Raw genomic sequence first — 26,310 nt, 5'->3', positions numbered from 1 at the left:
AAAAAGTCCTTGTTGGCCTTTACCCCATTAGGATATCTTCACATTCTTAAACAACGGGGCACCTGTTTTAGTTCAATGTTCTTATTTAAGTATGCATTCTCAAGCTGCAGTTTCTTAAACACCAGCAAATCTTTTTCAGAATGTTTCAGCTTTTCACTTAAACTGGACTGTTGTTCAGCGGCAGCATATTCTCCATCACCACCAAAAGAAAATTGGTTTTCTTTCCATTGGTTCAAAAACCCACTAGAAAAATTAGTAAGGCTTTGTACTCCCTTAGGAATGTTTTGCATAAATTCATTGTTTTTGATATGTCCACTCACCTGACTCCCCTCTATTTCAGGGCCCCCCCCGACTGCAAATCAATGAAGCTTGGGGTTGGTTGGGTTAAAGGGATGCCCAAGCTCCCAAAAGAAACACCACCAGCTGGTCTCTCCATCAGACTTTTGATTTGAGTTGTATGTTCTCCCAACTGTTCATTAATTTGTTGTAGTAATTTAAAAATGTCCTGGTTGGAAATTTGCTCATCCATCCTCCTGCAGGTACCAAACCAGTAGAACTAAACCTCAGCAAACCACAGAATAACCAGAAGAACGTGAGCACTCTAAAGGACACCAACTTTATTCACAAACAGTTAAGCACTTTCCTCTCCACTACAGAGACTTCCTCAGAACAAAAATCACAACCTTACCCAACCAAGTTAAATACACCCATAAATTATTCAGTTAAGCTACAATTAAAATCTTTAAAGCAATATCAACTTCCAATGTTAACATAGTTCAGCACATTGTTTTAAAAATTCTTAAAAACAAGATTTAAACAAAATGTTACATTGTTTTATGTTGAAAATGTGTTTACATAAATTAACAAACCAAAAACAAATTTTTAAAAAATACATACACAATGTTGAAACAAATGTAATAGGAAACGCTAATGTCCCAATGCATAGCGATTTACCCAATGTTATCTTTGAGAGGGGGGTTATGGAGTGTGAGTCCTTTGTTGGTTGTGTTAACAGAATTGATTGTTGTACCTATGGCATTGAGAATGAAAAATTAGACAGTAGGAATGGGAGCGATGGCAGTCCCATGCCAATGGGCCCTGACCTAGAGGGTTGGGAGGTTGGACAATGTTGGTGAAGAAAAACATAAGGGTGGTGGTCAGGAGTTTGACAACACACTTATGGAATTATCTGTTTATTCTGACACTAGCCAGGGGGTTTTATCCGACATTGCCATTGGAAACAATTTAAATGTTATAGAACAGGTTTTTAATGAGCCTGGGTTGGCAACTGGTGATGAAATAAGTGGTTATTATATGGCATTAACTAAAAGCACCGACAATCAGGGTGACGAAATGTTAAATATACTGGTGGACTGTTTGGATAAACAACTTGAATTCAACATGGTGGGTCCTGAGATAGTGATTAATACCAAAGGGGATTTTAAAATTTATAACTATTAAAAATGGAAATTAAAGCGGAGCACGCAGATTTTTTAGCAAAAGAATTCACATTTGTCCCCTGTAGAAAAGGAAATCTGGTGGAGTCCCTTATTGATTTAAAGAAATACACAAGAAAATTAAATTTAAAAATTTGGTTCAGGCATAACACAAATATGGGAGGACAATTAAAAGGAAAATGTAAAAAGCCTAGTACTTTTAATCCGCCTTTAAATAAAATGGAGGAATTGTTTGAAAAAAGCTGTGAAAAAGAAATAAGGAAAAGGTATAGGTACAACACACAGGCTGATTATTCAAATTTAACAGAGGAAGAAAAGCAACTCATGCTCCATTTAGTCAAAGACCCCACCATTAGATTTATGAAGCCTGACAAGGGCAGTGGGGTGGTGGTCATTGAGAGAGGTGGTTATTTGGATAGCATGAGTAATATATTAATGGAGGATTTATACCATGAAAGTTCTTTTAACGAAATTATGGTGGCATGCAGAAAGATCGATTTGGCTTTGGATGACATGGTCTTCCAGGGCCAGATCGATGTGGATGAGTACCATTACCTCAAAAATGAGTATCTTAGGGTGCCAAATATATTTGGCATACCTAAGATACACAAAGGCTTGGTTGATGTGAAATTTCGGCTCATAGTGGATGGTAAAAGAAGTAAACCTCATTTTATTTCCAGGTACTTGGATGGCTTGATGCAAAAAGCTTTGTCTTTCTTTGGTTATATTAGTAAGGACTCCTGGCATTTCATTAATAAGTTAAATGGTTTTGATCTAACAAATGAGGCTTTTCTGGTCACTATTGATGTAGTAAACCTGTTTTCAGTTATTCCCCAAGATATAGGGACTATTTGGTTGGAACAACAGCTTCATAAAACCAAAATGTTTGATCAAGATGAGATTAACAAAATAATTGTTTTAATGGATTTAGTGTTGAAAAACAATTACCTATGGTTTGAAGGGATATATTATAAGCAAGTTAAAGGAGTAGCAATGGGGGCAGCTTGTGCCCCCATTTTTGCCAATTTGATAATGTCATACTGGGAACAGGAGTACTTATTCAATAGCCAGTATAAGGACCAAATCACGCACTACACCAGATTCCTGAATGATTTATTCCTGATTTGGAAAGGGACCGAGGATAGTCTTAATGAATTTTTAGTATACATTAATAGAACTGTAGAGTTTTTCAAATTCACCTTTGAATACAACAACGAACACATTATTTACTTAGATGTTGATTTAACCATTGATTATTCCCGGAAATTTTTTTAAACTAAAATACATAGGAAAAAAACCTTTTCGAATTTAGATTATGGGAGTTGCTACCCTGATTATCAGAAAAAAGGAGTGGTAAAAGGCCAATTGATAAGGGCAGCTAGGATGGTTAGTTCAGAAGCTGATTTTTTGATTGAGTTGGATTTTATTTGTAAAATGTTCAAGCAAAGGGGATATCCTGGTTGGCTTTTTGAAAATTTAACTAAACAGGTTATTTTTAAGTGCAGGCATGGGGAATACAAACTAAGTTTGGGCTTTGGATTCGTTAGGAATAATAGTTGTAGGAAAGTAAAGGTGGATTTTAACTTGTCTTTAATGCTAACATATAATGGGATGGCTAACTCCATCATTGAGGTGTTAAATGACCACTGGGATATCTTGAAGTGTGATGCAGGTATAGGTTCTAAAGTTGGAAAACACCCCAAGTACGTTTTTAGAAGAGACAAATATATTAAGAACATTCTTGAGGGGGTGAGATCTACACACAAGACAAATAGAAGAATGGGGAATTTTAAATGTAATGTTCGTTCTTTTTGTCCACACATATTTGAAACTGGGGATTATGTGAAAATTAATGGATATAGGTTACATATTGGGGGCCACTACAATTGTAATAGTAAAAGGGTGATTTATATGGCTAAATGTCAGAAATGTCCCATTTTCTATATAGGTAAAATGAGTAGGAAATTGAAAATTAGAATGGGAGAACATTTAGGTGACATTAAGCATGGTAGGGTAACCAGTGCACTATATAGGCACATAAGCGAACATACCACACATTGTTTCAAATTTTTGGTCTTGCAACACCTCAATGAGGATGAAAAAGTGGGTATTTTGGATGTGCACTTGGATATAATGGAATTAAAATGACAATTGTTTATGGATGCCTCTAGATTTCCAGGCATTAATGAAACCATTAGTATTGCTAGCATTCTTAAACTTGACCAAATTTCAGGTTAGTTTATTTGAAAACTTAGGTTTTTAAAAAAAAATTTAAAAATTTGTTTTTGGTTTGTTAATTTATGTAAACATATTTTTAACATAAAACAATGTAACATTTTGTTTAAATCTTGTTTTTAAGAATTTTTAAAACAATGTGGTGAACTATGTTAACATTGGAAGTTTGATATTGCTTTAAGGATTTTAATTATTGCTTAATTGAATAATTTATGGGTGTATTTAACTTGGTTGGGTAAGGTTGTGATTTTTATTCTGAGGAAGTCTCTGTAGTGGAGAGGAAAGCGCTTAACTGTTTGTGAATAAAGTTGGTGTCCTTTGGAGTGCTCAGGTTCATCTGGTTATAAATGCATCACCCCAAGCTGAAACTGGTAACTACGCTGAGGCTTACAGTAAAGCCCTGTACAATCACTTGCATAAGTGCATAATTGCAGCTGCACCAGAAAGAATCAAAGCCAGAGCCCCAAGTAAATACAAGCTGCCAGGGTGGACACCCAGCATCAACAAATTCTACAGTAAATGCAAAATGTTGCTGTCCAAGAAAATAAAGGCAAGGTCCCAACAATGGAAAAGTTCCCTCCTCATCTTCAGTAGGCAAATAAGACAACTTATCGATCCTCCAAGAGCTCCCTTGAGAGAAACCTAGCAAGTACTGCCAAGGATAACCATAAGGCCTTTTACAGCTATGTACATAACCTAAAGGGTAGGACCCAAGCATGTGCAGAACTGGTGGCCAATGGTATCCCACACACTGACCCCACAGAGATAGCTAGTTGATAGGTTTGGGGAAAATTTCACTCCCTTCTCTCCTCCTAACTTACAACAAACCCTTCCCCAAACTCCCCTCCAATACCACCCTACATATCTGAAGAGTAGGTCCTCAAAGCCTTGTCCAAGGCAGAAAATACAGCCTCTGTGGGACCAGGTGACATCTCAGGCTGTCTTCTAAACAGGCTAAAACATGAACTAGCATTGCCACTAAGTAGCATTTTCAGTCATAGCCTAACCACAAGCTTTGTTCCTGCAGAATGGAGAACAGCTACAGTTATTCCCCTCCACAAAGGTGGCCTAGCAACAGACCCAGGGAATTACAGACCTATAAGCCTGACCAGCCTCATCTTATAGGAAGGTCAAGGAGTCGCAGAAGGAGAGGTAGGATGCAGTCAGACCCTCCGACTTACTCCAAAGACCCCATGACGTGCAGTCGGAAGTGAATAATTTGGTTTTTAACTTGTCATCTAGTGAGCTCACAATAGAACAGCTAGCTGTGTTGAACAAAGGTCTTTCTTTTATACCTGCTACGAAAATGGACCTTGTGGAGATGATTTTAGATCTTAAAGTGTTTGCCAGGAATATTATGTTGAAGACTATCTTTTCAGGTAGTGATACTGGAGTCTGCAGCACTTTTAAGAAACCTAGCACATTCACACCAGTTAACTCCCCAGCTATGGTGTCTTTTGTTAAAGTTATGTGAGGATGACTTAAGAAGGTCCTTTAATGACAAAAATAATAAAAGTTTTTTTAATCTAACACCTAATGAGCATGAGGCACTGAGTCAATTGGTTAGAGCAGTGCACCTAGTTATTAGACCAGCCGACAAAGCAGGTGGAGTTGTAGTGTTGGATAAGTCTGTCTATCAGTACAAAATGCATGATATGTTGTATGGCAATTCAGTGTATTTGTTATTGCAGAAATTTCAAGTTAATGGTATAATTAACAGGCTGAATTTCTTTTTGTATGACTTACTAATGACAGAGCAGATAGACTATTCTCTCTACACTTATTTTTCTGTAGAGCACCCCAATATACCACAGGTCTATGGATTGCAGAAAGTGCACAAAGACACCAAGGATCCTCCCTATTGCTCCATAGTTTCAGGAAGGGTATGGCTCACTGAGCCAATGTCAGTATATGTCAACAAACAACTGAGAGGTGTATTGGACAAAGTTGATACAGTTTTGAGAGATAGTAAACAGTTTCTAGAGCATTTATACAACTGGGCTAGGGGTAAATCTAGTAATGACATCAAAAGAATGTTGTTTGTTACTCTAGATGTGAAATCACTGTTTACTGTGATACCCAGTGGGGATGGGATTGAGCGGGTTAGGCGATTCTTGATTAAAGAAGGTGGCTTCTCTAACTCTAAGGTTAGCATGATCTGTGCTCTGCTAGATCTGATCCTAAAGAATAATTTGTTTCTCTTTGAGTCAGACTACTTTCTACAAGTTGTAGGGGTAGCAGTGGGCACAGTGTGTGGAAACACATATGCAAACTTAGTTTTAGCCAATTGGGAGCTAGAATGTGTCTTCAGCCAAGATCTATGTAAAACACATGTCATGTTTTATAAGCGATTTGTGGATGACATCTTTTTTGTCTGGGATGGTACTATGGATGAGGTTCAAGCCTTTGTGGACATGTTAGGGACTTCAACTAATTATTTGTCTTTTCTCTGCACTACTCTGTTGACATTATTGACTTTTTAGACATTACTGTGAGCAAAGATATGTCAAGTAACATGTCCATCCCACGTTACTAGGAACGTGGTTAAAATCAGGTTCTTAGGTACATGAGATTGCATACTAATGCTGACTCTTTAGAGCAAGCTTTAACAGTGCTAAAGGCAGATCTATTGAAGAGGGGCTATAAGGGCAGTGAGATAGATAAGGAAATTAGAGAACTGAATACAATGGATGGTGTCAAAGTAAAACCTTACTTCTCTGACAGCTCCTCAAGTACAGTGAGGGACACAGAGGCTATCAGCACAAAGGGTATAAATAGGGTCTGTTTGACCTATTCAGCAGAGGTTAATAAAGTATGTGAAGTCATAAAGAAAAATTGGTCCATCCTGTTGACTGATCCCTCTATCAGTGAACATATAGAACCAGTTCCTAAGTTTTGCTTTAAAAATACCAAGAACTTACAACAGCAACTCTGTTATAAACACACTGAACCATATAGGCGCCTCACCTCCCAGCGTAAGGGTTCATAGGTTTATAGGTTCATAGGTTTATACTAGGCTATCTGCCCTAAGGCATTTATAAGCCTAGCCCAGAGTTTTTGTGGCTTACACCACCCCTTATGTTAAAAAATACTGTGCCCATTAGTTTGTTGTGCCTCTGTCCAGCAGTGACACAGAGATGATTCCCGGGGTAAACCTACGATCTCCCATCCACCGGTCAAGATTTCTCTTGAACAGAGCCAGTGAGGTGCTCTGCCTCACATGGACCGGGATTTTATTCCACAACATAGGGAGTCTCTGGGTGACAAATCTATCCCTCCAGCATGTCCTATTTATATCCGTACTAAGGTTTAAGTTGCTTGCTCTAGTGGATCTGGTAGATTTGGATTTTTTGAGGTGGAGCATGCCCATTAATTCCGGGTTGGACATGGCCTTGTATGTCAGGCACAGGTCACCTCTGAGCAGACAGTATGTGACTGAATAGAGCTGGAGTTTCTTCAGTCTGGCAGCATATGACAGATTTTGGAGTCCCTTTATCCTTTTGGTGAGGAACTTTTGGGGTCTCTCCAATTGCTGCAGGTGTTGGGTGAGATACATCCCAAATGGGGCATTGTACTCGATCATTGGTCTGATAAGTGAAGAGTACAGGGGAACAATGACCTCACTTGATCTGGATGTGAATCCTTCATGATCAGGTGGGCAATGTAGAAGGTTTTTCTAACCACTTTAGCAATGTGAGTGTCAAAAGAAAGGCCACTGTCAACCTGGGTCCCCAGGTCCCTGATAACCTCTTCTGTGCTTAGTGGATTGCCACCTATATGGTAGCTTGGGGTTACCTTGTTTTTCCCGAAGGGTATGACTATACATCTTTTGGCATTTAACTTCAGGCCATGGCTCTGGCACCAGCTATCAGTTTCCATGAGACCCCTCTGAAGGATATCTGTGTCCGGTGTACTTTCCACTATGGCTCCCAGTTTGCAGTCATCTGCAAACTTTGTCAGCCATAGTCCTCCTATGTTAGCCTGTACTTCTGAGAAGTAGATGCCGAACAACAGGGGGCCAAGGACTGAGCCCTGTGGGAAACCACTTGTGACCGGCTTGGAGTCTGACATGGTGCCAGCTACTTTAACCCTGTGGGTTCTGTCCTTTAGCCAGTTTGCAACCCATCTTGTGACATATGGGTTTACATTTAAGCTGGTAAGTTTCTCTATAATACCCGAGTGGGGTATTGTGTCGAAAGCTTTTGCAAGGTCAAGGTAGGCTGTATGGACTGCCTTTCCCTCATCAATGGCATTGGTGACTGTTTCGAAGAAGTCGACCAAGTTCAAAAGGCATGATCTGCCCTTGACAAAGCCAAACTGGGTCAGGTCCAATGTCTGCAAGTCCCCTATGTCTTTGTTTATGAGTTCCATTATGATCCTCTCCATAGCTTTGCAGACCAGGCTTGTTAAGCTTATGGGGCTTTAATTACCAGGGTCTGTAGAGGCACCGCCTTTGTGGAGTGGGACCACAGTTGCCGTACGCCACTCCTTGGGCACGTATCCTGTGGTAAGACTAAGATTAAACAACTGCCTTATGTGCGGGTTTAGTTCCTCATTGAGTTCATGTAGCACACAGCCGGGGACACCATCCGGTCCCATTGATGCTGTGTTTTTAGCTTTAGAGAGAGCAGCTTTCACCTGCGCATTGGAGATGTCTGGGAGGCTGCACTCCGCTGGGATAGTTATCTCTCCTTTTGGGGGGGAGAGGGCAGTGAAGTTTGCACTGAACCTGTCTGCCAGTATGTTGGCAATGTCTGTGGGTTCAGTGATTTTTGTATCATTTTGGACTAATTCTGAGCATGTCTGGGAGTTTCCACCCAGGTTTCTAACATAGCTGAAGAAGGCCTTATGATTGTCTTTTGAATCTGTGGCAATTTTTCTCTCAAAGTCGGCCTTGGATGATTTTATGAGTGCTCATATTTTTTTACTAATAATGATCAAAGGTGTCTTCTCTTTTATGGATTTTGCTCTATCATGTAACAGCTTTCTCCTCTTATTGTAAAGTTTGTTTATGGCTGGGGTCCACCAGACTGGACGTTTGCCCTTGGTGGAAAGAGTCTTGGTTTTATTAGGGATTGCCTGATCCATGCAGTCCTGGAGGTGTTCATAGAAGGCATTTGTAAGGGCTTCCGCAGCTTGGGTTGTGGTTTCCACTGGCTCGGGGGCCTTGAAGGATACCACACCAGTCTTGAGTAGTGTGAAGTTTGCTTTAGAGAAGTTCTTCACTGTGGTCTTTTTTGTTTGGAGTGGGGGCGGGATGTGGATATCCAGTGAGATTAGTTTATGATATGATCTCACCAATGAGGGATATACTTCCGGTGTGGAGCATTTTGTCCCCATGTTTGTGATGATGAGATCTAGTATATTTTCTCCTCTTGTGGGGATGATGACTAGTTGTTCCATGGCATTTGAATTTATGAACTCCAGGAACCTTTGGGCTAGAAAGTTTGGGCTTGAGTAATGTTCCCAGTCTATATTCGGGTAGTTGAAGTCACCCAATATAATGGTGTTTGGAGATACATTTATACCCTCCAGTGTCTTCAGGAAGGCTGTGTGGGGTTCCTGAGTTTGAGAGGGTGGCCTGTAGCATGCTACAAATTGTAGAGCAGTTTTGCTATGGTTAATTGCACCTGGATGGTTTCCGATGCTTCGTGCATTGCCACCAACCTGGAGGTGTGGGTATCCTTGATGAATATGGATACACCCCCCCCTTTTGTGATGTGGTCCGGGTTTTGGGGCCGGAACGCATGATATGAGGTAAAACCTGATAGTGCCAGGGTGCTCTCAGGAGCCTTGAACCAGGTTTCAGTCACAGCACAGACATCGATGTTCTCCATACTGAGAAGGGCCTCGAGTGCGTGCATTTTGAGATTTAGACTTCTGGCATTGAGCAGCATTACCCTTAGTTTCTTCCCATTTTTGTTTTCTAGGGTGGTAGGTTTAGAATTTGAGCCTTGCCTAAAAAAGGCACTATGGGGGTTGCAAGATCCTTAGCCAATATCCGGAATCCCAGGGGTGACAGGTGCAAGCCGCCCTCATGGCAGCGTGGCTTGTCAAGCATGTCATCCCAGGCAGACAGACACTGGATCCCCTTTGAATGACACCAGAAATTAAGCCAATTGTTAAAGCTGATCATCTTGTCTCTATGTTGTGGCATCATTCTTGGTGAAGGAAGGATGCTGCTCAGGGTCAGGGTCATACCTGCCTGGGCTACATAATCAGAGAGCTCCTCTATGTCTCTTTTCATGTAGTCCAGGGAGGTGCGTCTCAGGTCGTTCACACCAGCATGGACAATGACTGTGTCATATTTGTACTTGCTGTGGAGTGACCCGAGTGCTTGTGTTATGTGGCGGATTCTAGCACCCGATAGGCAGCTTACTGTGACCCTCTCCTTGTTCAGCCTGGTGAGTGGGACGTCAGTGTGTCTGACTATGGAGTCACCTATGACAAGTATGTTTGGTGTTGTATTTGGCCTTAAGGGCTGTGACTGCTTTGCACACTGATTTTGTGTTTTATGTGTTGCCTGTGGTGTGTCATGAGGTGGCGGTTGCTTGGGTGTCTGCTTTGGACGGTTGCTTGGGTGTCTGCTTTGGAGGCCTCTGCTGTTTAGGTAAATTTTTGCTCAGAGCCTCCGAGTATGTCTTTGTGTGTTTATGTGTTTGATTCATTGTTGTGATAGCTTTATGAGGGCACTCATGCATGCCGGTCTTGCAAGGCATGCACTTATATATGGTCTACACACTTGATTATGCATCCATTAAGTATGGAACCTATGCATCTGTCCTTTTATGTAGACTGTTGTATGAAAAATCTGGTCTATATGGCTAAGTGTAATGTATGTGATTCATATTATATAGGGAAGACAAATCATATGTTTAAGGACAGGATTCTGCAGCATCAGAGTAATATACGAAGTAATAAATTAACAAATGCATGAGCGAAACATGTATCTGAAGCTGGTATGAGTCACAGCTTTAAGTTCTTGGTACTACAGAAATTAAATGAAAGTTTAACGGCAGGGGATTTGAGTAATGAGACTGAACTTGCTGAGTTAAAATGGATTGTCAACTTTAAAGCATATATGCCACCTGGTTTGAATAGTGCTGTTGCTTTAAAGCCTCTCCTAAAGAAGAGAGGCTTAGCTCACTGATAAATATTAACACCCAACAATTTTAATTGGTTTGAATTAACTGGAAGTTTTTCGTATTTAAAGGCCTGTTTTTTCATACTGTTTGTTAAAGTCTGAAGAAGTGAGCAATCGTGAAAGCGTTTACCTGTTTTTATTTGTTTTTTGGAATTAAAGTGTTCTTACTCTCAGCATTAGGCATCTTTTTGTTTGCTGATAAATAAAGACATTGGTAACCTCCAAACCCTGGATCCTACCCAATTCGGCTTTGTGAAGGGCAGATTGCCTGTTAAATCTGGTAGATTTCTTTAATAGTGTGACCGAGGCCATTGATGAGGGAAAATCTGTGCACACAGCATACCTCGGCTTGGCAAAAGCTTTTGACGCAATCCCACATTCAGGCATTGCCGATAAACTTTGCAAACTGAATGTAAACCCCTCTGTTGTACGATGGGTTACCAACTGGCTCACAAACCAGACACACTATCAAAGTGGGTGACTCCACATCATCCAGCAGACCTGTTACCAGCGGATTCCACAGATGTCGGTGCTGGTCCCCCTCCTGTTTGGTATGTACTTCTCAGAAGTTCATCTCAAAAGTAGGGGGCTGTGGCTGACCAAGTTTGCAGACGACTTCAAAGTAGGTGCAATCACTGACTCCCCAAATTATATCAGTATTCTCCAGGAGGGTCTCATGCAGACCATCTACTGGCATATTAGTCACAGTCTCAAACTGAATGCAGAGAAATACATCATCATTCCCTTCGGCACAAACAATGTCCCTTCACACTATAAAATCAATAACAATACCCTAAATACCCATGACGAGGTAAGGGAACTGGGATCACAGATTAACTGCAAGCTTAACTTCAACTACCATGTGTCTACCATAGTAAGGGAAGCTTTCCACACAGCACACTTGATTAGTGAAGGCATTGCAATGAGAACAAAAGAATTTATAACCCCACTATACTCGTTACTTATCCGGACCTTAATGGAGTATAACGCCCCATTTGGCATGTACCGTACAGCAATTAGATAGACTTCAGAGCTTTCTAACAAAGAAAATCAAGGTGGTCCATCATGTGCCTTACACAGACTGACTAAAGTCCCTGTCACTATATTCCATATTGTATAGACTTCTTAGACGAGATTTATATCTGGCCTACAGAGCAATCCAAGACCCAAACCTATTGAACTTGCTGCATATTCGTAAATAAAATGGGTCTAGGGCTACCCATTCCAGGGACTTAAATATGGCCTGCAACTTAAATAGGACATGCTGGAGGGACAGATTTATCTCTCAGCGACTGCCACATCTTTGGAACAGGCTACCAATTCATGTGAAACAGACTACCTGTATGACACTGTTCAAGAGGAATCTGGACGAGTGGATGGGACACCATAAATTCTTACCAGAGATAATGCCCACAACCCTCTTGGACATGGGCAGTCATCAGTGCAATCTTGGGTATGGATTAGCACTTCTATGGTATTACATTGGGATGAAACGGCCAGCGTTAAAATGACCTCTGGGTTGATAGCCTAGTAATCTCCTATGATCCCATACTGCTGTATTCTGCCTCTTTGTACTACTTTACACTGCTGGAGATCTGCATATTTGAAAAGATTTTAATGTTAGTATAAACCTATAGATGCATATTGTACAATATCTGTACCAGCCATAAAGACATAAAGTAATTTTGCCTGTCTAATAGGAGAAAGTGTTTTATAAAGACTGGTGTAGTAGAAGCTGAAAGTTCATGCAAGTTCTTTACACATAATGTATTGCTTTGGTACTGTTATTTTTCTTTTTGTACTGGAGTAGTATCTCTGTCAGCTTTTTAGCTAAACAGAAAGGGACTTCCAAAGACGGTGAGCCTGCTGAAATTCCAAAGAATGCACTCCTGAGTAGTGAAGCTATAAGTGTGAATGTACACGAAACAAGAACTGTGATTGTGGGTGAATATATATATATATATATATATATATATATATATATATATATATACATATATATATATATATATATATATATATATATATATATATATATGTATATGTATATTAGAGAGAGCAAGCCACCTGAAGTGACACCCTGCACCAATTGTGCAAAAATGGGAAAAAGGGAAAAAAGAAGTGTAGGTGAATATATATATATATATATGGGAGCCATTCATTTGCTCGAACTTTCAAATGTTCGATACCCATATGGCTGACACCATATGAGCGAACATTTGAAAGGCCAACAAATGATAGGTGAGATCCCGCTACAGTGCGGGACTGGGAGATTCCCCTTTCCTGCACTGTAGTGCGATCTCAGATTGAGAATATTTAAGTAGCAGAGGGTGCGGGGGGTGCAGGGGGGCTTGCCCTCTTGCATAACACAGTTTTACTGTGTTTACAGGTAGGTAAATGGTGCTATTTCAGGATGTCGGTATTTCGGAATGTCGATCATATGGTATCAGCCATATGAAAGTCGGCATTCTGAACGGTCGACATTCTGAAGTAGATCCATACACATATATATATATATATATATATATATATATATATACATACATACACACACATACATTATTACACACATTCTGTATCCTATCACAGTGCATGAAAGTCCTGGAGAAGGTGATTGATAAACAAATATGCAGAGTAATAGAAAGTAAGATGGGAGATGAGCAGTTTGGATTCAGATCAGGACTCAGCTAAACTGTTATTTTGTTTGCAGTGAAATGAATACTTGAGAAGAAACTAGAAGTAAGGAAAATATCCAACTGGGCATTTCTAGACTTGGAGAATGCATGTAACAAGGTCCCAAGAAAGTTGATTTGGGTAGTCCTGTGGTGGGTCTCTGCCATTTAGCATTAGTAGAACTAGTGCAAGCTATGTACAAGGACCCAATGACTCAAGTATGGACAGTGTTCAGTCTCACAGTGAGGTTCCCAGTGGGAATGAGCATGCATGAGGGTTCATCTCTAAGCCCACTGCTGTTCATACTGGTGATGGACTATATCAGTAAACAGGTCAAAGAGCACAGATCAACAAAGCTGCTGTATGCAGACAATGTGGCATTACAGGCACACTGTGCAAGAACTTCAGCAAAGGATAGGGGAAAGGAATGCAATACTGAAGGCACATGGGATGAAACTATGTGCAGAAAAGACAGTGGTAATAGCAACAAATGGGGACATTGGAAGAAGCAGATAACTGATATAGAAGGAAAAATAGCAGAACAGCTTAACAGCTTCAAGCATAAGGGGTGTCTGAGGGGAAGGGAAGTTTGAATGGGGAAGTCAAAGCTTGAATCAGAGGGGCTGAAGTCAATCAGCACGGAGTGTCAAGGGTAGTGTATGACAGAAAAATGCCAAAGAAGCTGAAAAGCAAGGTATACAAAAGAGTAGTGTGAGCAGTGTTACTGTATAGTAGAAAAACCTGGGCAGTAAAGCAGAGCACACAAAGGAGCACAAGTGCAGGTAAATGGTTCAACCAACACACCCACAAATATGCAATAAAATAAATGAAAGAACCAAACCACGGTCAACAAAATAATGGTAAAATAAACATTGTTTAATGGTAAGTGCAGCGCAGTTGAAGAAGCTAGAGGTGATAGAAAGGAAGTGGCTGAGATGGGTGGTAGGATGCACACTGTGGGACAGATGAAGAAATGAGGACATAAGAGCAGAAGCCAAAGTAGCTCCAATTGCAGAAAAGATCAAAGAGCACAGATTACAGTGGATCAGGGACACATGCAGAAAAGCAGAAGGCAAGCTAGAGAAGAAGATTTGGGAGAGACAAGAAGACAAGAGGAAAATGAGGGTGCCCAGCAAAGGAGTGGGTGGATTTTGTGAGAGAAGACCTGCGACAGTCAGACATGAGTGTAGAAGAAGGTAGGAGAGGGACGCTGACTAGAGAGAGAAAGAGAGAGAGAGAGATAGCGACAGTTGACAGAACACCCCAACCCCATGTAGAAAATGGGGAAAAGGAGGTTGATGATGATGATGTTATATCCAATGTTGTAATGACTCATGGTATACCCATACTTCAAGGAACAGTAGTCTCACATTTACTGTACATAAGTAACAAGGCTGCAGGGGATGCAGCAGGAAAAAAAAACCTCCCTCCATGCAAAATGGTGTGACAGTGACTTCTTCTTGTAATTTCAATTGATTTTTTTTACATCTGAATTCCATCATTTCAAACCTTGAACTTGTTAAGCGAACCCGGGTAATACCTGAGATTCAGTGTTACCCTGATGGTATTTTTGGTGCATGGATGATGAAGACCACTTAAGTAATCTGTGAAAGGTCCTAGACAGACTAAATGTATATTAGTTTTTCAAAGAAACTGTATTCTGCTGTGTGCATTTAACAAAAGGCATTAAGTGATCCACTAGACAAGATGAATGGGGAACTTCACAACTCTCTGAAGGCAATTAGTTTGAGTGCCAGATGTGCAAAACAGTTACATTTGAACACAGGTGAAAAAAGAACAGGGAACACAATAAATGTTTTCTGCCAGCCAACACGTTTTATAACCTGTCCACTTAAATGATGAGTGGTAATCAGGCCAACGAATGCCTACTTTCTGCCACTTAACAACCTTCCAATAATTTTTCATGTTTAAACTACTTGATGAATGTTTCTGTCAGCCCCTTATAAAAAATTAAAAGTGCCTGAATTTTCACGTGGCCTCAGAAATTATCTCTGAAATTATTCAGACCTCCCTTCACACTAACCTCTTGTAAAAAATCTTTCTTTAAACTAGGCTGTGCTGTATGGAATAGTCTATATATTGAAATTATAGCCAAAGACGACTTCTCACTTAAAAACAAAGGGAACACTTACTACTACAGAACAAATGCACCTGTATTAGGGTACTGGTAAATATATGTCACATTAATGAACAGTACCAGCTTTCTCACTATCTGACCTTTAGCTTTTCACACTTGTGGACTTGGGACTAAACACTCTATTTTTCTAAATAGAATACATATCCTGACATACTATTTTGTTATGTCATACTCTAATATCCTTCTTTTCTTTAATAGATCAATTTGCACAGCTTCTTTTATTTAAACTAGACTATTTTCTGTGTTTATGTATGCCATAGTATTATATTCTAAGAATATTATATGTAAACATTTTGTTAAACGTTTATTTCTTTTCCTCAAATGGATGTTCTCTTACGACAAGGAAACTAAACTGAGTCAGCTCTAGATTTTATAATAAGCAAAGCTAAATGAATAAATAAATATGCACACACTCACACACACACACACACACACACACACACACACACACACACACACACACACACACACACACATACATGCATATGTCCATGCAGACATGCCTAATGCATACTTAGGCCCTCTTAATATTCAGCGGAAAGCAAAAATAAGCAGGAAGACCAAGAAAACTGTAAAATAAGTAATAGAAATATAAACGTCAAAGTAAGAAAACCAAGAAAATTGTTAAACTGGTAATTGAAATATAAATGTTAAAGATTATAAGATTCCCACAAGGTAGGAATTTGTAACTGCTAAACTGAATTTCTAGTTCTTGCTAAACACTGATCCAAAATAATGTTAGTTTTTTCCAAATTTGGGTAAACGACAAAAAATAAGATATTTTATGTTATAACCTATAATGTCACTAAGCCTGTTTATTATCTTCCATAGAAATCTAGGACATCTTTCTCTCAAAAAAAAAAAAAAAAAAAAACACAGACCACCATATCTAGTTTGTATTATAATGAAATTAATCTGGTAGGATATATATATTTTCCTCTGGATAAGAAACGAGGAAATATTTTCATTTAAAAATTATCCTTGCAAAAGAAATATTAAGATTAAGTGATAAATGCACAGAGACTGGCATTTTGTTACACGTTTACTTTAGTTGGGGAAGAAAGCAAATACATTTCAAAAAAGTCCATCCTAAAACTGTTATACTGTTAGCTTTATTAAAATTTCCTGGAATTAAAAACGTTTTACATGTAAGCATTACTTCTGGTTGCTTTTTTCATTAATTGGAAAACTTATTAGTCTTTTTACATGTTTCAGACTCACTCTTAACTAAACCAAAGATAGATAAACAGAGTCAGTAGTTAATCTTAATTTATTAGTCTATGCCAAAACTTTAAAAGAAATAGAACTCGTTTTAAAGGAATTAATGTTCGTATCTTGTAAAATTTAATTAATTATAGGATTAACGGCAAGTAGAGACAGAGTCTGAAAGACAGGAAATCCTTGCCTAACTCCATAATTTACAGTTTTATCTGAGAATCAGTATTATTAATTGTAAAATAATATTTAGGTAGAAAAAAAGAGAGATTTAAATTAATACTATTTGGAACACTAATGCAGTTGAGAATATAAAAAAAGATGTTCTTTACTAATGAATTCAAATACCTAATTGGCAATGCTTGCTTGCAAGAACTGTTTGGCATTGTTCTTCTACAGTTGCAATCATGCCCTCTAATAACTTGCGCTCAAAGCACTCACTCCCTTCACCTCACCATTGCTATGGCTTTAAAGTATAAAAGTTGGGGTGTTGCTGTGTGAACAGATGGTTAAGATTTTTTAGACCTTATTCTGAGAAGAAGGGTGTTTTATAGGTATTCCACTTTGGCATATGGTATTTGTTTGCCATGGCTGTGAAACAATTAATCCATTAAGAGTACGCAATAAGGACTATAAGTAAATTGCATTCACCACCTGCAAAATTACATGCTGTCTGAAAATGCATTGCATCTGGAATACTCACTTGTTACTGCATACCTCCTGGTTCTAGCAATAAATACAAAGACAATACTCACTTGTTAATGCATACCTCTTGGTTCTAGCAATAAATACAAAGACAATACTCACTTGTTACTGCATACCTCTTGGTTCTAGCAATAAATACAAAGACAATACTCACTTGTTAATGCATACCTCTTGGTTCTAGCAATAAATACAAAGACAATTCTCACTTGTTACTGCATACCTCTTGGTTCTAGCAGTAAATACAAAGAGAAGTGTAATGAGAAGGAGTTTTCTGAAGCATTGTTTTTCCTCACTGTGTTAAGCAATTAAATAGCCTGTACTGTTTTGAAGTAAAACTAATATTCAGAGAGCATACACATAGGATATGTTGAAAGCTGTAATTATATGTTACCATGGACATTGACATTTGTAAACATGTTTATACCCCCTGTAATACTGAAAAATGTTGTCAGATACTAAAGACCATGCTTTATCTTTCTTTAGGACAATGTAGCAGTTGTAACTGCTCAAAACAGAAAACCAATGCAGTCCACTGCTGGAAGCAACACGGTCGATAGCAGGCCTATCCACAGCATACAGTACAACAATCCAGTTGGCCTCTATTCAAATAATAACGATGATGTTTTACCAACACACCTCAGTAGCCTGCAGATTTCTTCACCTACAAGGTAAGCTGATGAAGCAGTACAATAACAGCTATGAAATCGTCATAATCCTGGTACAACATTAAAACATATAAAGTTCTGCAATGGGAACCTCATCACTGCTTGCTGTGCTACTAACTGTGGCTCAAATGTCATACACAGGAATTCACACACATGAAAAATTGAAATATCCATTGACAGTTAAGGGAAAAAAAACTTTCCCACCGTTACCCTAAAAACTGACTACATACAGCAGCGTTACCCTAAAAACTGACTACATACAGCAGTGTTACCCTAAAAACTGAATACATACAGCAGCTCCTCATGCAATGAGAAACTGGTCCTTTTAAAGGTAACAAGAACAATTGCTGATGAGGCGTTTATGTAGTAACTTGGGCCTAATACACAGATTGCTACATGTAAAAGATGTTATTAAATAAGTGCCTTCTGTGCACGTGAAACCCATGCATTATACAACTAGTGGATAACATTCTTTGTTAATGACCATAAATAAGACTTACAACAGCAGTTGCATAGAGGTAGTACTTCATATGCAGTTATATGCTTACAGCCCAGAAGACAATTGAAGAGTGTAGCCCAGTTTCTCATAATAGTGCCTGCTTAAATTACAAAGTCACACAGTGAGCAAATGGAAGCTGAGGAAGTCAAACCATAAACTACATGAAGCAACTCATTAACAGTCCATAGCCTTAATCTTCCATACTATCTGCCACAGACACATTGAAAATGTTTAGCAGAAGGCAGGTAAATATTTATTAGTGCAGTGTAGTTTGTCTTGTATGTGTTAAAATCTTAATTGTTTGCCTGAATAGAGGGTATTTGCACAATGGGGTCTTCCCCTGTGTTTGCATGGCTTTTCTCCAGGTGCTCTGGTCTCTTCCCACATTCCAAAGATTTACAGCAGGAGGGATGGAAATTCTAAATTGACCATGGGGTGAGTGTGCATGTGTATGTGTGACATGAAAGAACAACAGTGGCAGGGCTATTCATCTGACAGTGTCAACATTGGCTCTGAATGACTGTCACTGTTGAAGTGACACTGACCCCACGTGCAAAAATGGGAAAAAGGAGTTATGGTTGGATGGATGGATAGAGTGCTCTGAGTTTAGAGTGGCACAGCCTATTCAAACTCAGTGCACTTTACCAATATACTAGCAAACAATTCAGTGCAAATTTTAACTCAGACATTTCTATCCAAAGTCCTCGTGTCCCTAAATACCTTAATCCTCTGTCATCACAAAGTAACATGCACTGAAGGTGCTTTCTAAGACTAGCAATGCATTATCCATGGGGACTGACAGTGCATCTGGTTGTTTAATGAACAGTTTTAAACATGCCCTGGTAAGGCCATTCCTCAAACTGTTCAGTTTGAATTTAGCCACGGGTTTTGTCCCTGAAGTTTAACACACCACAGTAGTGATGTCACTACATAAGGGTGACCTACCATCAACACTTCAAATTACAGAGACATTAGCTGGATGAGTCTTATTTGTAGAGCCGTGGAATGTATTACAGTGTACCTTATTAGCTATGATATCAAAAACCTCTTTAGATTTGAACCTGCAGCAGTTTGGTTTTGTTAAGTGCATATCATGCCAAATGAATTTGGTAAACATCTTATAGAGAGTTATGCATGCTGTCACCTGTGGCCATGATGTTCACATAGTGTATATTGACCTGTCAAAGACATGTTACATCATATACCCCATTCTGGCATTCCCTGTCTGGAAAGATGGATGTCAAACTGGCTAAAATACAGAACCCACACAGAAAAAGTAACAAGTAACTCATCAGAAGCCATGACAGTGACCAGTTAGGATCTGTTCTGGGACTCGTCCTTTTCAACATTTACTTTTTTTGATCTTCGGGCTGGAAATAATAGGACCTCAACTGCAAATGGGGTGTTATTGCCAAGTCCCCCTCTGACTCTTAAACCCTTTAGCAGGAACTTACACCATAAAAACTTGGAATAGAGAGAATGGCCCATAGCAGGTTGGACTTGTTAAGCCAGAAAATGGCTGTGAGCTGTAGTTACTATGGTACAGAGTTTGATTCCCCGGCCCTCATTTGCCTACTATGTGACCTTGAACAAGTCACTTAATAAGACATTGCTCCCAAGTTACCCCTGTAAAGGGACTGCGTGTTTAGTGGGCCTTCCTGGTTAGTAAATGGGTATTACTATGACCTCAAGCTAAATGTAAAAAAGTGTAAATTTTGTCATATTTAGTGCACAGCCCCAATCCTGACAATAGTTGTCAAGAACGTCTTACTTCCTGATGCAGCTGATTACCAAGTAAATGGTATCCAGATTAACAAAAATCACTGTAACCTTAAAGTGAATATCGATTAAGCCAATTACTGAGTACCGCACTCCTTTCAGAATGTGCCTTGCTAGTCATGTTAAACAGCTAAAAAGACCCCAGAGGTTCCTGATTATGAAGGTAACATGTAACCTCATTACGACAATCAACAGAACATGCTGGAGGGACAGGTTCATAACCCAGAGACTGCCCATGCTATGGAATAGACTTCCCGTACATGTCAACCAGAGCACCTCACTGGCCTTCTTCAAGAGAAATCTTGATGAGTGGATGAGAAATAGAAAATTCACCCAGGGATCACTCCAGTGGCTGTATTTGACAGAGGCACTAGGAACTAAGGTCAGATGCCATGATGCCAGGGTAATCCTATGGGCTAGGCTTGTAAAGGCTCCAGGGCCATTAGCCTAGTACACACCTATGAACCTATGTTTAAAGACCCTAAGCTACCGAGGGACACTGTATGTACTGTTACTTTATTCAGTGGCCTATAAACTTTTTAGAGGAGATTTGTACCTTACCTTTCATGCCATTAGGGACCGAGTTGACCTGGACCTCTTGTATCTTCATATGTCTAACAATTCCACTAACACCAGCTCCAGGAGTATAAATGTTCTGCAACATTTATACAAAATACAGTGGAGGGATAGGTTTGTCATACTCTGCCCATCTGACCTCTGGAACAGAATACCCCTACAGAGTAAGCAGTGTGGTACACTATCAACTTTCAAACAGGACTTAGATGATTGGATGTGCACCAAAAATTCATCGGAGGCTTAAGATAATTGGATGTGTACCAACAAATTCACTTGGGACTTAAGATGATTGGATGTGTGCTAACAAATTCACCCGGGGCTTAAGATGATTGGATGTGTACTGACACATTCACCTGGGGATAAAGATGATTGCATGTGTACCAAGAAATTCACAAAGGCTTAAGCTGTTTGGATGTATACCAACAAATTCACTTGGAGCTTAAGATGATTGGATGTGTACCGACAAATTCGCTCCAGGCTTGAATGGTTTGGCCTCTATTGAAAGGAGGGGTACAACATTAAGGTAAGTAATAGTAAGGCTTGTAAGAAGTAAATGATCAGTACACTCAAATGCCTTATAATTCATATGAGTCCTATAATCATATCTGCTGTGTCATTTCTAAGTTGGATGTCTAAAAACTTAATATGAGTGGCAAACCATTTGTGCACAAATTTCAAGAAAGTAGTCATGTTGTTCATGTAAACAAAAAAATGTTCCAAAATTTTTAGAGATCTGGACCAGCAAAAACATCATTTATAATGCATTCATAAAAAAAATGAAAACTGTCGAAAGTCTAAACCAAAAACCAACTTCATTCCCATAAAGCATGTACAATATTGGTACACACAGTTGCAACTGTTCCCTATGAAGTGGATGGAAATTGCTCTTATCACACATAGAATTACTGATGTTCTTGGTGTTTCACTGTTGCAGTCATCACCTGTGGGGTTATCCCTATTGTGGTAGCCCTTGGTTGGCCCGAATACCAGAGTAATTGATTTTCTGCATCTGTTGCTGTCGCTTGCTGGATGACGTCAGGTCATCAATGCTATAAAGGAAGGCAGCCGATGACATTACATCAGTCTTTCTAGCCATGGAGCCCATAGCAGAAGCAGTTCGGAAGTGTGCCTATCGGTCGCTAACAGAGTTTGAATTACAGCTGAAAACATCTGAAGCTAAGTACCTCGTTGGGGATCCTTTTTTCTTGCAGTAACCAATGTCTGAAAATGTTAACAATTGTCTCGTCTATGGAAAGCAAATACCACACCGATACTTCCATTCATATTGCATTACATCACATGTTTAGGCCCAGAACACAATGTCCCCCATTGCCATTTCTGTGCCCTATTTAATGCGAGAACCATTCATCATAGAGCTCTTTTTGTAGCCAGGTATTTTCGTCTTCCGTCTTTGCATTCTGAAATGGCATCAGTCAGCCAACAAACAGTAGACATTCTGAAAAAATGTAAGGATAAAGATAGAGACAGACCACACAATGCTAAGCCTTCTGATGACTCTACCGCTAAGCAGGTCATCAGTTCTCCGGAATTCAGAGAAGCACCTTTGCATCCCCTGATGCCCAATTCGATACCTTCGCAGACCTCTACTAAGACCCTTTCGGAGTCCGGTATGCAGTGGAAATCTTCTTCATCTTCCGAGCCTTTGGTTGTCTCTGCCTTGGTCGGGTCTGGAGCTGCAATGCAGGCACCGGCTTATGAGGAGGTTTTTTGCACTACCGAATCCAGACAAAAAACAATGTCTTCTCCTCAGACTACCGTTTCTCTCAGACCGCGGGATACTCTTAGGCCGAGAGGCAAGGCCAATCCTAGGAAAAATACCTCTAGCCACATTTTACTCCTGCTCCACCACCCCAAGCTCAAATGCCTAAAATGGCGGAAGCTCTTATCACCCTTATCAAGGGTAGTCAGGCCGCACCTTCTTAAAGGAAAAGGGACCCTTCCCCTGAAATACTGACAGAACAGGATTCTGAGGAGTCTGATTATTCAGATTTAGAAGAGGAACAACTACCTCTTACTGCTTATGAGGATTCATATGCTGAGGAATCCATCCCTTCTGCCTCCCCACCAGAAGAACTTTCTTTTGGGGAAACACTTCACACCATCAGGGAACATTTCCACTGGGAATCCCAGGACTTCCCTCAGTCTAAGAAAAGCCTAAGAGAGTTTCTAGACCTGCCCCAGCACAGATCCTTGGCCATCCCCCCTATCTTAGAGGTGGTTGATGATGTCTTCCAAGAATCCAGCTTAAATCCTGATGCCCTCCCACCTGATCCCAGAAAACCTGACAGGTATTACAGGGTACCGGATTCTCACAAATACCTGTACAAAAATCCTGCTGCAGATCCCGAGGTCATTACACAGGGACCAAAGGGAGCTCAGGCTAGTTCTGCAAAGATTCCTACTCCTTCTGACAAGGACTCCAGAGCGCTGGACAGATGGGGTAAAAAAGTGTACACCTCTGCAACCTTAGCTATCGGAGCACTCAACTGCCAGTTCCACATATTAAAATATCAACAACACACTTTGGAACTATTAAAATAAAAGATTTCAACCTTTCCTGACTGTGCCAATGCTAAAGTGTTAGCAGATTTACTGCACTCTACTTGTCAAGTGGCTAAACACTCTTTACACTGTAGATATGATGCCCCAGAAGCCTCAAGCAGGGCAGCAGTGTCAGGATCTGTCATTAGGAGACATGCATGGTTGAAGGAACAACCTCTCCCTGATCATGTCAAATCTAAATTACTTGATGCACCTTTGGATAAGGACCACTTGTTTGGAGTAAAAGCAGAAGAGGTGCTTAAAAAGATGGAAGACAAAGCAAAATCTATGCAAGCAGTAAAAGTTTTCCTTCAGGTACAACCTCCTAGGTTCAGCAGGAATTTTCCCTCAAAACACTGGTCCTTTCCTGCACCTAGCAGACAGGGGCAAGATGAGCCCCGCAGGGACAGACCACCCAGACTCCTATCCCAGGGACAGCAGAGAACCAAACAGTAGACTACTTCCACTCTATAGCAAAAACTCTCAATGACTCCCTCACCCCCATGCCCTCTTTTCACTCACCAGAAACTAGGAGGAAGGCTCTTCCTCTACAAAGAGAATTGGCTTTCTGTAACAAAGGATCAATGGGTATTAAAGATCATTTCTCAGGGATAAAAATTCTCCTTCAACAAACTCCCAATTCCAAGAGGGTATGCAGACTTACCTCCAAATCAGTGGGAAGAGGCATTAAAACAAGTCCAAACTCTCATATCCCAAGGGGCAGTAGAACCTGTCACCTCAGACTAAACAGGCAAAGGGTTTTAGTCCAGACTATTCCTTGTTCCCAAAAAAAAAAGGGAACTTGGCACTCCATCCTCGATCTATCCATTCTGAACACCTTCCTGGTGGTCCCCAAATTCAAAATGCTAACTTTGCAGCAGCTGCTACCTATGCTGACAAAAAATGCCTGGTTAGTTACCCTAGATCTAAAAGATGCCTACCTCCTCATCCCCATAAGGGAATCCTGCAGGAAATTCCTTCACTTCAGAGCAGGCTCACTACTGTTTCAGTTCTCTGTGCTACCCTTTGGCTTATCTACTGCTCCCAGAGTATTCACCAAATGCTTAGCCCGGTCATAGCCTTTTGCAGACAGAAAAATATACAAAATTACACTTAATTAGATGACTGCCTCATTCAGACAGATTGCAAGGAAAAGCTCCTCAAAAGACCTTCTCTTTGTTAAAACCCTCCTAACCTCCTTTGGGTACACCATCAATGAGAGGAAATCAAGGCAAATACCCTCCTGGAAGATCATTTTCTTGGGGGCTCTGCTGGACACATCATCCAAAATGGCCTTCTTATCCCCAGAAAAACAGCGCTTCCTGCCTCTCTATTTTTACCTAGCTGGCTTCCAGAAGTTACCAAACTGCGAGAAAGTTCCTGCAAGCCTTGGGGTACATGGCATATTGCATCCTTCTAATTTCTCTGACCAGGCTTCACATGAGAAAAATTCAGTGGTACGTAAAGAACCTTTGGTGTCAGCACTCTCAGCCTCTAGAGATCTCTCTATCTCTGATCCCCTGCATAAGGGCCGAGTTTCTCTGGTGGGCAGGGGCCTGTGCCCAGAACAAGGGTCTTCCTTTCATCCTCCGCCCAACTGGGCAGACCATTACCACCGACGCCTCAGACATAGCTTGGGGTGCTCACCTACAATACAGATGCACCCAAGGTCTTTGGGATGCCCAGCACCTTCCCTTACACATCAACCAGAAAGAAATGATGGCAGTACAAAAGGCTCTGACATCCTTCAAACCCCATCTCAAGCCATGGGTTATCCTTATCAAAACAGATAACACTACAGTAATGTGGTACATCAACAAACAGGGAGTACCCAATCTTACCCTCTGTGCAGGCTAGCTATGAGCCTCTGGCTGGCAGCCTCTTCCATGGGATTGCACCTGATAGCACAATACCTACCAGGGATCAACAACACCCTGGCGGACTACTTAAGCAGAAACTTACTGGACCTCCATGAGTGGCAGCTCCACACAGAAATCTTTTTACAAATCACTAAAGCATGGGGCACTCCGGAGGTGGATCTCTTTGTTTCACATCCCAACCATCAGCTGAAAAAATTCTGTACCAGGGAGTATCACCACCTAGCATGGATGGTGGCTGTCTTGACCTTCCCCTGGAACACCCTCTCTGTGTACGCATTCTCTCCTCTGCCTCTTATCCCCAAGGTACTGATCAAAATAAGGGAGGAGAGACTAAAGGCCATCCTCATTGCACCAGATTGGCTCAGACAACATTGGTACCCTTTACTGCGCAGCCTGACCTTATAGCCTCCCAGGCAGCTCCCCCTGATCTCAGACCTCTTAAATCAGGGGGGATGGAGGGAATGCTGCACCCGGACTTGCAAACTCTCAAACTATCAGCATGTGGCTAATACTCTAAAGGCAAACAAGGGACCCCTGTTAAGCAAATAGGTCCGAGACATTATCACAGAGGCCAGAAGGCCCAGCACCAGAAAATCTTATGCAGGAAAATGGAAAAGATTCTACTCCTGGAGCCAGTCCAGAGGGGGCAATACCTCATAACCTTCCATCCCTCTTGTCTTGGACTACCTAGGGGAGCTACCTAATAGTGGCCTCTCCTTCTCCTCTATTAAAATCCACACATCAGCCTTTTCAGCTCATTTT

At 40.5% G+C, this 26,310-nt stretch overlaps 1 protein-coding gene across 1 annotated transcript in view; it reads left to right on the top strand.

Annotated features, from left to right (window-relative positions):
* The window catches only part of PDLIM4 (PDZ and LIM domain 4), a 1,207,050-nt gene that overhangs the window by 1,054,363 nt on the left and 126,377 nt on the right, over nt 1-26,310 (top strand). Inside the window, exon 4 of the mRNA XM_044069192.1 lies at nt 18,071-18,255. Coding sequence (XP_043925127.1) covers nt 18,071-18,255 — 185 coding nt within the window. The remainder of the gene's footprint in view (nt 1-18,070; nt 18,256-26,310) is intronic.

This window comes from Protopterus annectens, chromosome 4.part0 (genome assembly GCF_019279795.1).
Source record: "Protopterus annectens isolate FY-2018-M chromosome 4.part0, PAN1.0, whole genome shotgun sequence".
NCBI lineage: Eukaryota > Metazoa > Chordata > Ceratodontiformes > Protopteridae > Protopterus > Protopterus annectens.
The sequence above is the reverse complement of the archived record's forward strand: the minus strand, read 5'-3'. Positions and strand labels throughout refer to the sequence as shown.